Source organism: Carassius auratus, unplaced genomic scaffold (genome assembly GCF_003368295.1).
Source record: "Carassius auratus strain Wakin unplaced genomic scaffold, ASM336829v1 scaf_tig00215982, whole genome shotgun sequence".
Lineage (NCBI taxonomy): Eukaryota > Metazoa > Chordata > Actinopteri > Cypriniformes > Cyprinidae > Carassius > Carassius auratus.
The window spans coordinates 179072-195693 of record NW_020528345.1 but is presented as its reverse complement, the minus strand read 5'-3'; the positions used below and the strand labels follow the sequence as shown (position 1 = coordinate 195693).

Sequence of the window (16622 nt, the reverse complement as noted above, 5' to 3'; positions counted from 1 at the left end):
GTTCCAGGAGAGATTTCACTCTGAAGTGTCATCGAATTCAGTTCCACTGACAATCAAGAATCTGCGTGTTTCTGACTCTGCTGTGTACTACTGTGCTCTGAGGCCCACAGTGAGAAAACTCAAGTCAAACCACATACAAAAACACATACTGTAAGCTGAATAGCAGTCAGTACAGTTTAACATGTGCTTAAAACACATCTGACCATTTTAACCACAAATCACTGGTCATGAGATTAGCAAGAACTGCACAAATACTGTATATAAAGAAACTTAACACAGGATAGCCTGTTAATTATTTAAGCTGTGTGGGTAAACTTGCAGACAGATTTTCACAATGGAAAAGAATTACTGTTGTTCAACTCAATATGGATGGGTTCAAACATGAGTTTAACTCCCAGTTAGTTGGAGTTTAATGTGAGACCGGATGCTCTTTTGGGCTTTTCACACTTGAAATAGTGAACCCTGGAACATTCTAAACCTCAGGTAAACAAAAACCGGGGTTTTTTTGCTTTATGTTTCACACTGCTTATAGTTTACCCAGGGTTAAAAGACCTTAAGAGTCTTTATTTGCATATTTGCTTGTGTCAGTGTCACTGATTGGGTGAACCTGCTTACATGGCTTTTCTTGCATTAGCGATCCTGTCTTTAAAATAATGTCACCACTGATGTCCTCCTTGCCCGTTTTAAGCCTCCTGAGACGGAAATGGACATTGACACTTTTTCTGTTCTGTTACAGATGTGACATGAGCCACACTGTTCAATTTCTGATTGGTTATCTGTTGCTAAGCATCCAGCAGTAACATTCTAACACCGCTCCATTTCATAAAAGCATTGTGGTACGCACATTCACACGGAGCTCCTGCTAATTCTAAATTGTTGTTATATAAAAATCTAGATTATTTAATTAGAAAGTAAATATTCTGCACATTTCCTTCAGTTATGTTTCCATGTTCATGAGAAATACGAGGAAATGAGTGATGAAGTGAAGTGACTTGAAATGACATGTGGTATGACAAGTATGCTAAGTATGCACACATGGAATTTGTGCTCTGCATTTAACCCTTCCAAGTGCACACACACAGCAGTAAATAGTGAACACACACCTGGAGCAGTGGGCAGCCATTGCTGCAGCACCTGGAGAGTAACTGAAGTTCAGTGCATTGCTCAAGGGCAACTCAGTCATGGAAATTGAATGCGGAGAGAGCGCTGTTCATTCACTTTCCCCACCCACTAAAACAGAGAGAAAAACACAATGTCATAGAGTAATTAAAGCAGGAAGTTCCTGTGTGTGCTTATGACTGATCTGCAGTGACTCAACAGAGAACTGAACAGATCTGACTGAACATGGACAGATGCTTCATACTGATTCTTATTGTGGGAACAGGTACATTCTTTTTGGAGTAAAAACAACTGAAACAGTGTATTTATAATTTTTATTTATATAATCATGTTTTTTTTATTTCATTATTATTATTGTTATTTTAAGTGCTGCGAAATATGTAAAAAAAAAAATCTGCTAATTTGTGCTTTTTGTTGACAGGTTTGGTGACTGGAGACAGCATTGAGCCAGATGAATGGAGAGAAAAAACGTATCAAGAAAGAGAAACTGTCAAGCTGAGCTGCACATATAGTGCAAACAGTGAATATGTTTATCTGTACTGGTACAGACAGTATCCCAACAGAGAACCTAAGTATTTATTACGTAAAGGTGGACGGTCATATAGTTATGCACACACCTCTGATAATCGGTTTCAGTCGATTACATCACGTACATCCACTGAACTCACTATCACTGTCGTACATCTGTCAGATTCAGCTCTCTATTATTGTGCTCTAAGAGTAGCAGCCCAGTGATACAAAATATGAGACATGTCATACAAAAACCTGAAGCTCTTTTTTTACTTTGAACCTATAGTGAAAACCACAATCAAAACCCAAATCTATCAGCCCAGAATGTAATATAATATGTGGTCACACCTGTGAGAGCTGAAATTAGGCCTGTTACAAAACTTCAAAGAAATATTAACAATATGTTCTGGATATAACTTTCCAGCTTCAGTGTATTAATATTTCATCGTAATTTCTACATTAATAACTACATTTTAATCAATATAACTTTGTTATTTTCAAGAAAATCATATGCAGGTCAGAATGAGAACTTAATTTACCCACTGTACACTGAGCTTCTTCACAATTACAAACTTCATCCATCTAAATCCAGCTAAAATACAACCCAAACTCAGCAAATGCAAAGCCATATGTGTTTACAACATTAACAATATGTGGCAATGCCTTCTAATTAAATGATGTTAATTTATCAGTAATTTCTGTGATCAGAGACAAACATTGCCTGCTGTACATAAACTATGTTAATCCACAGAGGAATTTACCTGTTGTTCTTGGTAAATAACTTAACTTTTAAATGTAACAAAACGGTCTCCTTACATAAAAACAATTCTACTGTTAAGTTTCCCAGTTTTCATGCTCCATAAACTCTCAACTGGATAAAACAACATTGTAAATAAATAAATATATAAATAAGGAAAGATTTCATGCAGATCTCAACAAATCCTCAAGCTCAGTTTCTCTTTCAATCCAGGATCTGTTTATCTGACCCACTGTGACTGAAACAGCTATTTCCCCCATATTTATTTATTCATTTATTAGAAAATAAACATACTCCAGCAGTGGGTGGACTTTATTCACCTTGCTGAGAGTGTGAGACAAAGTGAAACAGTTGTTCAAACTAAATGTTTGGAATCACTGTCTCTGAAGGCATCATGTTTCTCTTTACCTGAATAATAATTCAACTTTGCATGGGTACTCATTCAATTAAATAATTTTTAATAAAGATGAAAATAATTTAATAAAGACCCCCCGCAATAAAATCCATCATTATTATTATTTTATTTAATAAGGACTCATTTTCTTCCCAGAGGAATTTACTTTGCTGATACAATACAACCACTGTCACTGACACTGTTTTGTAACCACAGTACCAATACTGACACTGTTAACTCTCTAGTGCTATCAACAGTATCCTTGAGCAAAATCTGATTTCCTGTTTCTTGTCAACAAATATTCAAGTAAATCTGAGCCTGATCTACATCTATACTCAACAGCTACAGTACAACAGAAATCAAACGTGTGGATCTGAAGATCCTTTGCTTAAGTATCGGACTCTGCTTTGTACTACTCTGCACTGGAGTCCACAGGAAACACAAGAAATGAACGCTGAACAAAAACCTGATACACAGTATTGCATCTATATTACAAAAATGTGACAACATGCTTTACTGGTGGACACAACAAATGTTCAGAAGAACCTTGTTTACCCAGTCCAGTCAATCCATGTAAGGGATAATGTACAGTCAGTCATACAGAAATTAATATGTTGATATAAAATGAATTTAAGAGTTTAAGTTTGTGCTTAAAAGAGTAGTTCCCTTCCAGAACAAAAATTTCCTTATAAATTTACTCACCCTCATGTCATGCAAGAGGTTCATGTCTTTCTTTCTTCAGTCTCAAAGAATTTAAGGTTTTTGAGGAAAACATTCCAGGATTTCCCCCATATAATGGACTTCAATGGTGGCCAACGGGCTGAAGGTCTAAATCTCAGTTTCAGTGCAGCTTCAATGATCAAAGCTGATGAATCTAGTGAAACTATTGGTAATTTTATAAAAATGAATAAACAATTAAATAAAAACATACTTATACTTTTTAACCACAAATGTCTTGCACTGGATTTGTGACACTCGCACTAATTGCATCATCAGGTTCTGTGCTCTTAAAGGGATAGTTCACCCCAAAATGAAGTTTCTGTCATAATTAACTCTCACCCTCAAGTTGTTCCAAACCTGTTTGAGTATCTTTCTTCTGCTGAGTACAAAATAAGACATTTTGAAGTATGTTTGTAACCAAACTGTTGACAGTATAAAATTTTCTTTTTCTCAGTTTGTAAGTGTGAAGAATCTTAATGGTCAAGAATCATGTTGTCTAGGAAAAAATAGGTTATTTATGTTTATGCTTTTTTTGTATAAAAAAAGAAAAGAAAATGATATACAAGTAAACATATGAAATATATTTACATAGTCTACAGCACTATTTTGGGCTTTTCTTTATCTTCACACAGAAAAACTAACGAGAAAATGTCTAACTTTTATCCACAAATCTCCTCAGCAAATTTAAAGCCACATGCAATGCTACATTAATAATATGTGGCCATCCTTTTGATATCAGAAATATCTGTGAAGCAAAAGAACGACTTTCTAAAGTTAGTTTTTTTTTTTTATGAAATGAAATGAATCTCTCTATCTCAGTGTAAGGAAATATGTTGATGTGTGTCAGATGTTGTCCACAGTGTGGCATAATCTTTGATGTTGGTGGTAACTATTTAAGATCCTAAAATATGTGTTTAATTTCAAACAGCTGTGCATTGGAAACCTTACCTGCTTTACATAAAACAACATTAATCTGTGGATGAATTCACTTTTAATAACTGTAGTTCTTGGTAAAAATTAATTGTTAAATGTAACTTCATTAGAAAATATCCTAACACAAGATTTAGTTAAGATTTTTAGTTTACATGCTCCATAAATGCTCAATTGGATAAAAAAAAAAAAAAAAAAAAGTCTCATCAAAAACTTAGGATATATTTTTTTTGTGAGTTTCAGACATATTTTCAGACACAGCATATTTTTTTTTCTATTTAAAATAAATAAATAAACGTGGTACAGCAGTGGGTGGAGCTTATTCAGACATGTGAGAGTGAAAAAAGTTATTCAGATATTATTGTTGTCATCACTGACACTCTGAAGACTTGGGGCCCTATTTTAACGATCTGAAACGCAAGTGTCAAAGCGCGAAACGCAAGTAAGTTTGTGGGCGGGTCTCGGCGCTGTTGCTATTTTCCCGGCGGGATAAATGGCTCTTGCGCCCGGCGCAAATCTAAAGTGGGTTGGTCTGAAGCAGCTTCATTATTCATAGGTGTGGTTTGGGCGTAACGTGAAATAAACCAATCAGAGCGTCATCCAACATTCCCTTTAAAAGCAGGTGCGCAAGTTCCATTATGGATTGCTATTATTATGGCGTATTTACCAGGCGCACGCCAGGAGCGGTTCACAGCCGAGGAGACTGATGTTCTTGTAAGAGCAGTGAAAGACAGAGAAGTTGTGTTGTATGGGGATGGGAGAATAATTAGCCTGAATAATTTGTAAGCTAGATTTATGCCTATTTTGTTCACATCTTCGTGGCACACCACAATGATTTCCGTCATCTCATGTGTTAATATTGTTTTAGTGTAACAATTTATGATTTGCAAAAATAACTGTTGCATCTGTGTAGATTACATGAGCAAAGTGTATGCGCGTTGTGCACGCTATACATTATGGTCAAGCTTGCGCCCTTAAAATAGCATAATGAACAACGCGCAACGCGCCACTGACTTTAGACTAGGTTTTTTCTGGTCAGTGGCGCAATTGTTTAATGGAACAGCAAAATAGCACCAGGGATCGTTTGCGCCGGAACACGCCTCCTTTTTTGCGCTGAACCGCCCAGGGAGCGCAAGTTCATTCACTAGTTTAGCGACGTGCTTCTGTGGAGGGAAAAGCGCGCTTTGCGCGGGTGCAAAATAGGAATGACACATGCGTCGGTGTACAAAGTCAATTGCGCTGGGTGCAAGATAGGGCCCATTATGTTTTTGTTTACTTGTATAATAATCCAACTTTGCATGGGTAAGAGATATGCATTAAATCAAAGTTTATTATAATACAAAAAATAAACAACTGAAAACAAAATTTAAGCCTTTTCATATATTTATTATTTTATTGCTTGATTGATCAAGATTATTTTCTTTTCCACAGAAACCTCTATTGCTGATACAATTCAACCACTGTCTTCAGAAAAATATGTTGTTGAGGGTAAAAATGTGACACTGTCCTGTAATTACAGTACCAGTACTGGCAATGTTAACTCTCTCCAGTGGTATCGACAGTATCTCAGAGCAAAACCAGAGTTCCTACTTTTTCTTGATGAATATTCTGATTCTGAGCCTGATCGTCGTCTGTATTCAAAAGCTACAAAAGAAATCAAACGTGTGGATCTGGAGATCTCCTCTGCTGCTGTATCAGACTCTGCTCTGTATTACTGTGCTCTGGAGCCCACAGTCACAGGAAACACAAGAACACTCTACAAAATCCTTTCCTCAAAAAATGAGAATGAGATGTGAACAATCAATAGAACAATCAATAGATACAGCCTAAACTAAAGGACTAAAAGAGAACACATAAACTGCAGCAGTTAGTAAATTACATGATACTGCAAGCAAATATAAAGAAATAAACTGAAAAAAGTTGATGATTCCAAGTTTACGTATGTACTGTATATCTGAAATGAATCAGTGTGACATTAAAAACTGTACGAAGCATCCTAATATTGCTAATTAAAACCATTCAAAAGCCAGCAGTTAAAAGTTTCGATCTATTATTATGTGTAACAGACTGTGCAGGTATAATGTGCCACAAGGTGGCAGTGTTCACAGATATTCAAAGCAATTACAAAATTTGTTAAATTTGTACTACATTTTTTAATATAGTATGAAAAGTGACCAAAAAGCATGGATATTTTTGGTGTACATTTATCATATATCATACTGTTAAACAGTATTATTTAAGGTTCAAAGCTTTGATTTCACACTTACAGAGAGCAGGAAGTTCCTGAATGTCTTGAACAGCAGAAAGCTTCAGTAACACACAGAGCACAGTGCACTGAGAGAATCAACCCACAACTGATCTGATCATACTCACCATGAACAAATACATGCTGCTGCTTTTCATTATGGCATCAGGTGTGGCATTTATCATTTTAAAACACTGGATGTATTTTTTTTTGTTTGTTATCTATTAAAACTATTTTACATTTTAAAGATGTCTTTAGTAATTTACAACATTTAACCTAAGACAAAGTTAGTTATTATTGTTCTTAATGTTTGCAGATGTGACAGCTGTGGACAAAATTGAGCCGAATAAAGGGACGAGCATCACCAAAACAGAAGGAGAGTCTGTAACGCTGAGCTGCTCATATGATTCAGACAGTGAATATGTACGTCTCTTCTGGTACAGACAATATCCTAATGGAGATCCTCAATATTTATTACGTGAAGGAGCACGATCAAACAGTGCTAAGCACAGCTCTGATCCTCGATTCCAGTCAAAAACTTCTCGCATATTGACTGAACTTATTATTAGTAGTGTGTCTGTGTCAGATTCAGCTCTCTATTACTGCGCTTTAAGAGTTGAAGCCCAGTGATACAAAACACGAAACAAGTCGTACAAAAACTACAAGCCATCTTCACTTTGAAGCTGTTATTATGAAAACCTCAATGCGAGATAATAACAATAAACACCTGTGTGAGGTTGATAGGAAAGATGTTTTATGAAAGGAAAAAATAGCATAAAAAAAAGCTTGTCAGAAAGATAAAATGCTTAAAAATGTTTTAGGGTTGCAACTGTGTGTTAAAAAACGTACTACAAATGTGCAACAATTATGTTACATTTGCAAAAAACCTAAAGCTTCCCCATAATGAAAATGTATTTCAAGTAGTTTTGTTTTTTAACTGACTGACACTAAAGTATGACTAAAGTTCATTTTAACTTGTGTACAAAATCTTCTATGCACCCACTTAGAATATTATAACTTAGAATTAATCTTAACAATAATGGACAGAAAATTTGTTTCACATAATGGTAGCAATAATGAGCCAGGCCATAAGAAAAACTATTCCTTCAAAATAAAGCTTCTTTTTTGTCTTGAAGTGTCAAAAGAGGAGGGATTTATATCTGACATGATCTATTTCTGTCTGACAGAGACTGTTGTTGAAACTATTCAGTCTGACTCTTCTCAGAGTGAACACTTGTACAATGACTCTTCTTTCAGTTATTCTGTTCTGTGCCTCAACAGGTGTGTATACTTATTTTGCTGATTATTTGGTTGATCATTAAAAGAAAAAAATAATAAACAAATGTACCTCTTCTTTTTCAGCTGTGTTTGGAAATGTAATAAAACCAAAGACAATCAAAGTTCTTAGTGAGGAGGGTTCAAGTGTTACATTATCCTGTGGTTTTTCTGACTATGGACGTACAGATTATCTTCACTGGTATCGTCAGTATGGAAGATCAAAACCTGAATTTCTTGTACTCACCTACAGTAGTGCAAAAGGAGCTAAAGAGTCTGATGTAGATCCAAGATTCACTGTTAACATTACAGAAAGGGAACGTGTGGATCTGATCATCTCCTCTGCTGCTGTATCAGACTCTGCTCTGTACTACTGTGCTCTGCAGCCCACAGTCACAGGAAACACATCAACTCTCTACAAAAACCTGTTACAATGAGAGATGAGAGACAAACACAGAGACAGAGATGAAGACAGAGAAAAATAAGCTGTGACTGGCAATTATGAACAAATGGTGGAAAAAAAAAATCACATGTACAAAATCAAAAGGTACACACAGATCCCTATGAAGTATGAAGCTGGTCTTTAACACCTATAATTCAGTCCACTGTCAAACAATAAAACACATACCCCATTTGCAATAAATAGTGGAGGTTGATGTATGCCACAGGATGGCAGTGTTCACACACTTTCACGTGGAGATAATGTTCCTATCCTATAAAAGAGAAATATAGTCATTCAACAAAATTGTAAACGTTTATATAGCACAAACTATATTGAAAATATACTTACACAGCAGGAAATAAATCACGAAACCACATATTTTCTGGTATATTAATGTGCTTTTTGAAGAAATACTACATTGCACTCTGTGCTCCATCATCACATTATCATGTTTTGTGCAGTGAGGAAGCTAAACGCCATCAAAAAATGGTTTAATTAACATGCTTCTGGTTTGTTTTTGATGTAGGATAAACCTCCATGTAAAACCTTTTATATACAATGTTCTCTAAATCTGTAATAAAATTGTGTAGTTATCTAACACCATTAAATTACAGTCATAAACAGCAGCAGGAAGTTCAGAGAGGAGGAAGTTCCTGTGAGTGTCTGTGACTGATCTGCAGTGACTTACAGCTCAGAGCACTGAGAGCCTCAACAGAGAACTGAACTGATCTGATTGAACATGGACAGATGCTTCATACTGATCCTCATCGTGGGAACAGGTACCTTATTTATGGAGTGAAACAAATTAAAGACTGTTTTTAAATGATAACAGTATGTTTTTATGACTATGTGCTGTGAAATGAGTTAGGGATTATTTTGTCAACTTTGCTTTCAAAAAATATTTGTGCTTATTGTTGACAGGTTTAGTGGCTGGAGATGATATTAAGCCAGATAAAGAGACAGAAAAAACCTCTCAGGAAGGAGAAACTGTCAAACTGAGCTGCTCATATAGTACAAACAGTGAATATGTTTTGCTTTACTGGTACAGACAGAATCCCAACAGAGAACCGCAATATTTATTGCTCAAAGGTGCCCGATTACATTATGGTGACACCACCTCTGATAATCGGTTTCAGTCAACTACATCACGTACATCCACTGAACTCACTATCACTGATGTACGTCTGTCAGATTCAGTTCTCTATTATTGTGCTCTATAGTAGCCCAATGATCAAAAACATGAGACATGTCGTACAAAAACCTGAAGATCTTTTCACTTTAAAAATATATAGTGAATACCACAATCAAACCACAATCTAACCAGCACCTAATGAAATAAAAAATGTGGCAACACCTGTGAAACTTCAAAAAATGCACTGTCAGTGTGTTCAGATATCACATTCTTTGCAGTTCCATTTATAGTTCCAATCCTCAAGCTCAGTTTCTCTGTCAATCCACGCATCCTGTGTTTTCATGCAGTTTTCACTTGAACATTTTTTAACTGCTGTTACGGAATAAAACACTCCAGCAGTGGGCGGAGCTTATTCAACTTGTTGAGAGTTCAAAATACTATTTTTTCCATCACTGTCTCACTGAAGACATCATGTTTGTTTGTCATAATATATGTCCTAAGATTAATCATTGCACATAATAATTAAGTGATTGTGAATTTTTTTTCTTCAGTGTTGATCAATCAAACGTTTAATTTTAATGCTGTGTTCTCATCCTCTTACAGTGAAAAATAGGCGGAGTCTGTGGGGAAATGAAAAAGCAACTCAACTTTTGCTTTGTACAGTGCAAACATGACCATCCCTTGTGTTCTGCTTCTGTTATTCTTAACTAAAATTAAGGGTCTACTGATTCTTGACCTTAAATCATTTGATCAAATAATGTCAATGAATGTCTGGAGATTATTATTTTTATTATTATTTTTATTTTGGGAGAAAAAGTCACTCTGTCCTGTAAATATGTTGGAGCTGTAAATAACCTGCACTGATATTGTCAGTATACAGGATCCAAATCGGAGTTCCTTGCATTTATTTATCCACACGAGCCACAAGTAATCCTCTTCCCGATCGTCTAATACTTAAAGTTGATAAAAACAACAATCTTGTGAGTCTGGAGATCTCTGATGCTGAAGTAACAGATTCTGCGCTGTACAGCTGTGAACTGACGCCAACAAAGACAGGAAACTCAACTACAGTGTACAAAAACCTCCTGAACAATAAAACATGAAAATTATGTGAATGTTTTTGTTTCAGAAATATCTTTCAGAGAACATCACACATCAGACATTGGTGGTATGTAGTAAAGTATCAAAGCATCTAATGCAAGAAAAAAAAATACAATTGCTAAATATCTAGCACTACAAGTGCTTCATTGGCTCATAAGGGGAACAATTTAAGTGCTAATATATCCTAAATGCTAATATATCCTATGCTTTATAAAATATAATATTATTTAAAAATATTTGAGAAGGTCATTGTTACATGTCTGTTAGTTTTCCTGAGTTGTCTTGTGTCATACTGTTCACCTGGGTTCCATTAGACCCCCCTCTATTATATCTAGAGCAATTTTGCCCATTCATAGAAGCCACACCTTTAAGTATTTTTAAATGCAAATGCATGATTATTGTAAGTATAAAAGTCTCATTGTAAAACATTATGGTAGAAATCACTCATACACATGCACAAATGTGGTCAATAAACAAAGCATACTTTAAGATCATTTACTGCAAGGATGCAAAATAATTGGTGCACGATACCCATTGGTACATCCAGTAACTAAACGGTTTTATACAGAGATGACTATTGGGGATCAAGCATGTGTTCTAAAAACATTTTCAGGCTTATTTTAATTCTATGAAAAATATTTTCCAAAATAATTATTTTAAGCAATTTCAAACTTCATCCACAAGAGGTCAGCATCACTCTCTCTTCACGAGTAGATCACGTGACAACACTAAAATTTCAAGAAGCACTCTGCCAGATGATAGCACAGTTGAGTGAATGTTTGTTCATAGATCAACTATGTTTAGATGGGCTTTTATTTCACTGTGTTTCACAGCACATTATGATGGTGAGCACATCTGTAAAATTTAAAAGTAAATGATTTACTTACATTCATTTACATTCAATAAAGGTTTAAATTTACTTTGGTAATAATTCATGCTACTTTTTTCTGACTATTTTTTCCAGTGTCCTCAGGACAGGACAGGGTTGAACAGTCTTCAGGAGAAATGACTGAAAATGAAGGAGCTCAAGTTATTTTAATGTGTAATTATACTACTACTTCTTTAAGTCCGGACCTCTTCTGGTACAAACAGCTATCAAACAGATCACCAACATTCATTTTGAATCAATATTCCACTGAGCCTGATTTTACAAAGCAATTTTCTGCAACATTGGACCCCGCATCAAAAACATTTCCACTGATGATCAAGAATCTGCGTGTGTCTGACTCTGCTGTGTACTACTGTGCTCTGAGGCCCACAGTGACTGAAACACACTCAACACTCACACAAAAAACTCAAGAATACACATTACAGGGGACTTAAATTACCAAGCGCACTTGAAAATTCATTTCACAGTTCCACAAATTATCCCCCAAATAAATTATTATTATTATTATTATTATTTTTTTTTTTTAAGTTTGCAGATTCTGTCTCGGCATAATAATAAGTAACAGGGGACAAAATAAAAGAAAACATACTAGAATTAGCAAATCAGCTAAATATATTTCAGAATTACTTTTGTTTACATTTGCTCATGTTAAGTTAATGACAGTAAATAAATAATTGTCCATTTGGGTGATCCTGAAATTACACTGTACTGTAGCCGACTGACCCACCTGAATAGACGGTATGTCCTTTTCAGTATCCTGAATTAAAAGGCACACAAAATGATGTGAACCAAAACACAATTACTGTATTGCTGTAACCAGTGTTTACAACCAAAAGGAGAATGGATTGACTTTATCTTTGTGAAATAATGCTACATAGAACAAACCTGCATGAAACAAAAACAGCAGACAGGCTAAATGAGACAAAAATTGGTTTGAAATAGCACTTCCTTGGTTACCCTGTAAACAAAGCAGCGTTGCACTCAAATACTACTTTATTCGCGAGTAAGAGAAGAAAATGCCATTATCATAACTTTTCTGAAGTTCCCTTAAGCGACACATTCATATAACCCCTCACCCCATTTTCTGTATTTATATTTTCTTCCTATATTTCAAGAATTCGAAACAGTGAGCTAGCTCTACCTGCTATAGTATTTGCTCCTCTTTGTGTCCATCTTCAGTGTCTCTGACCTCTGTTGATGTCCTGATTTTTTTCTTTATCACTGTGTCAGTAGCTCCTGAAAATAACAGAAAAATAAGTAAAAAAATACAGTACAAAGACAGGATAAATGTAATGTATTTTTGTAGGCCTACTTATTTTTCTGTTGATTTCGGGAGCTAGGGACAGTGATAAAGATCTAGCAGTCAGTTGCAATCAGCAGACTGGCAACCACTGCAATAAACTAACCTGGTTTCAAATTCAATCTCTTATTCACTTCAGTTACACTGACAGACAGGAGATGTCTGTGGAGATTTGAAAAAGTGTCACTGATTATATGATGAGGTGCAAATCCACATTCCAATTATTTCTGTCCCATGTCAATAATTTGCATTAAAAAAAAGGTTTAAAAATTAAAAAAAAAAAAGAAAAAAAGATCTTATTATTCTTCTGTGAGCCTGTATAAAGATGATAATTTCTTGACCTGTATGAGCAGATCTCACATTTATAAGACTAAATTTAATGTCTAGTTTTAAACTATGTGCAGATGTGAAGGGGTTTTTGGCATCAAACTTAAAGAGGAGGAGTTTGGCAGATATGAGATGATCTTACATTCACTAGACTGTCATAAAACTTACTCCTGTTGTAGTGAAACACACACATGTACAATGATGCTTCATTCAGTCATTCTACTTTGGGCTTTGACATGTAAGTGCTTTTGTGTATGTTTTGCATGCATTTGCATTTATAATTTGAGAATATACAGTACATGTAACATATTTTGTCAAATAATCTTCTCATCTTACATGCTTAATGAACGTTTTCATTGGTAATATAAAATATTACATCCTAAAATTTTCTCTGCTTTTAACCATTAGAATTTTATTAGATTAATATTAGATTAATATTTTATATAACTAACTAGTATTGTTTATTGTATGTAAACCATTTCAAGTCACTGTAGTAAATCATATTCAGAATTTACACATTTTCCCCCCAGGTGTGAGTTTTGGAGCTGAAATCACACCAGACAGCACTGAGGAATCTGCTGCAGTGGGTTCAACTGTTACTTTATCCTGCAGTTATTCCTCTGCAGACTCACTTCAATGGTACCGTCAGTATCCCGGATCAGCTCCTCAGTTTCTTGTGCTCATAATAGATGGTATAAAAGAGACTAAGCCATCTAGTGTAGATCCCAGGTTTTCTACTAAGCTCAGAAAAGAAAATCAAGCAACAAAAGAGATCAGCCGTGTGGATCTGAAGATCTCCTCTGCTGCTGTATCAGACTCTGCTCTGTACTACTGTGCTCTGAGGCCCACAGTCACAGGAAACACAAGAACACTCTACAAAAACCTAATACACAGATAAAGCTGTATTTATTTCCATAAATATATATTATAAATTCACACTGCATTAATTTGAGATAAACAATATATAAACTATATAGTTGAAGCAGTGGTACAATGAATTATAATATTTTTAATATTTTAACACTTAATACTATCATGAATGCTCTTTCTTTACACTTCCCCCTAGGATGCAAGTCACTGACTAAATGTTGATTCAAATACAGTTCAGCATGAATTTTTGTAATAACTCTTTTTATCACCAAAATACACATCAGCCCTAAATTCACTCTTTGTGGATAAGCACATCTAAAGAGAGACATACTGCTGATAATCTGGTTATGATTTAAAGTCATATAGCGAAGTACTGTAATAAAGTGCTGCATAAGGAATAAATCGAGATCATATTCTGTTTAATTACATAATCATGTAAGAGAGTCAGTACGTAACCACAAGAGGGTGCTATGCAGTATAGCACATGAATAGTACTCAAATAACATAATTGTCTATGAAACAGATCTGATCTGCTCTGCTCTCTCAAAGAGCTCTTTGGAAGAGGTGGGGTTTAAACACTGATATCTGATGTGATCTTCTTTAACTTCAAGTCTGTTAGAGAGAGAATAAGAAACGCACAATGAGTCTCTATTCTGTCATTCTGCTTTCTGCCTTTGCACGTAAGTATTGAAATGTTTTGAATCTAAATACTCAAAATGGAGCCATAATGGCTATTTTCTGCTCAAAATTAAGAATAAATGTTTTTCTTTTTGTTGTATCTTGCGTTCTATACTGAACATCAATAATTAAATAAATAATTAAATTTTAACATCAGAAATCTTTATAAAAAAATTGATCTACTTTCACAGATGCAGCATATGGAAATGAAATCAGTCCAACCAAAACAGAGGTGTTTGCTGATGAGGGTTCAAGTGTTACATTATCCTGCAGTTATTCATCTGCATATTATCTTCACTGGTATCGTCAGTATCCTGGATCAGCTCCTGAGTTCATTGTGCTCATCTCAGACAGTTCAAAACAAACTAAGGATTCCTATGTAGATTCTAGATTCACAACCAAAGTCACTAAAGTCAGTAAAGAAAATCTTGTGGATCTGGAGATCTCCTCTGCATCTATAACAGACTCTGCTCTGTACTACTGCGCTCTGGAGCCCACAGTCACAGGAAACACAAGAACACTGCACAAAAACCTGACACATACCCAACACCCATATCTGCTGTTTACACTAGAGAACACCCCTCGATTCAACAAAAAACAGTATGCACGAATGGTCATTCACAGAATAAAAAGATATAGGATGACACACAAAGATAATTCAAGTATTCATAACGTTTTATTAAAGCAACTATGTTTAAAGAAGTGATTAAATCATATTTAGATGCATTTGCATTTTGCCTGATTGTGGAACAGGTGAGGTTTATATCTTAGGGGTAGTGTGTTGAACAGAGACTGAGTCGTACGATAATGATACTCCTTTTAGTTATTCTAAACAAATGTCCATGGGTATATCAGCGAGTATATAACTTTATAACATAAAGAGGGATAAATATAGCATAAAGCATTTGTTCAAAAATCCTTCTTGAAAAAGAATTTTTCAAGGTTTACAAAATAATATCAGGTTAGCAAATTCAAACTGAGCCTCAAATCATCACAACAAACAAGCTCTTCAGTGAGCATTTAACTAATACATTAGCATACACAGTGAGGACCTGACCTGAATCTGAAAATCAAAATCGAATTTAAATCCGGGAGTATTAACACTTTCAAACATTTATGTTAATTTTATTTTTTCATTAATAATAATTCATGTTTGTGCTTTTCTTAGGGCAAGGCAAGTTTATTTATATAGCACATTTTGTACACAATGGTTATTCAAAGTGCTTTACATAAAAGAAAGTAAAATAATCATGAAGAACAAAAATAAAACAACCAATTTTAAAACTTTGGAAATTATTTAAAAATTGACTTATTTAAAATGAATTTAAAACAAGTAGAAATAGAAAATGATTTTACCTAAAATACAGTGAATATGTAAAATACAGTGCAATCAGTTCGGACATCGCACAGTGCTTATTCAACAAATGCACAGCTAAACAGATTTTGAGTCTAGATTTAAATGTGACTAGTGTTTTAGCACATCTGGTCTCTTCTGGAAGCTGATTCCAGCTGCGGGCGATAAATAAATAAAGGAGGACTCCCCTTGTTTTGTGTGAACCCTTGGTATTTCTGACTCGATCCTAATGACCTGAGTGCTCTGTTAGTTTTATATTCAGTGAACATATCTGAATTGTATTTTGGTCCTAGGTCATTGAGTGACGAGTAAAAGTACTTTGAAATCAATCCTGAATGTAACTGGAAGCCAGTGTAAGGAAGGACCTGAGGACTGGTGTGATATGCTCAGATTTATGTGTTAAATAAATAAATATATACTCTATTTATAATTCCTTGAAGATAAAGCTTTCTTCTAAGAAATGGCAGAACAAAAACATGAGAAGCGGCAGACAGCATCATCACACAGAAAGCAGGAAGTTTGAGTGTGTTTGAGAGTGAAACTGCAGAGACTCACAGTAACACAGATCTACAGCTCAGA

The 16622-nt window shown here is 35.0% G+C and overlaps 6 gene segments (V, D, J or C); all 6 read left to right on the top strand.

Annotated features, from left to right (window-relative positions):
• Positions 1-1101: 1101 nt before the first annotated feature.
• LOC113096584 (T cell receptor alpha variable 18-like) lies at positions 1102-1878 on the top strand. The segment is given in 2 exon segments: positions 1102-1384; positions 1541-1878. Coding segments are annotated over 2 exon segments (354 nt in total).
• Positions 1879-3575: 1697 nt separating this feature from the next.
• On the top strand, positions 3576-6226 carry LOC113096579 (T cell receptor alpha variable 12-3-like). The segment is given in 2 exon segments: positions 3576-3669; positions 5862-6226. Coding segments are annotated over 2 exon segments (459 nt in total).
• Positions 6227-6776: 550 nt separating this feature from the next.
• Positions 6777-7861, top strand: LOC113096585 (T cell receptor alpha variable 40-like). The segment is given in 2 exon segments: positions 6777-6844; positions 6992-7861. Coding segments are annotated over 2 exon segments (354 nt in total).
• Positions 7862-7916: 55 nt separating this feature from the next.
• LOC113096578 (T cell receptor alpha variable 26-2-like) lies at positions 7917-8387 on the top strand. The segment is given in 2 exon segments: positions 7917-7956; positions 8038-8387. Coding segments are annotated over 2 exon segments (390 nt in total).
• A 4742-nt stretch (positions 8388-13129) lies between these two features.
• LOC113096582 (immunoglobulin lambda variable 1-44-like) lies at positions 13130-13979 on the top strand (the record flags this gene model as incomplete). The annotated part of the segment is given in 2 exon segments: positions 13130-13379; positions 13672-13979. Coding segments are annotated over 2 exon segments (477 nt in total), but the record flags the coding sequence as incomplete, so codon positions are not given.
• A 672-nt stretch (positions 13980-14651) lies between these two features.
• LOC113096577 (Ig heavy chain V region 6.96-like) lies at positions 14652-15446 on the top strand. The segment is given in 3 exon segments: positions 14652-14691; positions 14881-15289; positions 15443-15446. Coding segments are annotated over 3 exon segments (453 nt in total).
• The last annotated feature ends 1176 nt before the right edge of the window (positions 15447-16622 follow it).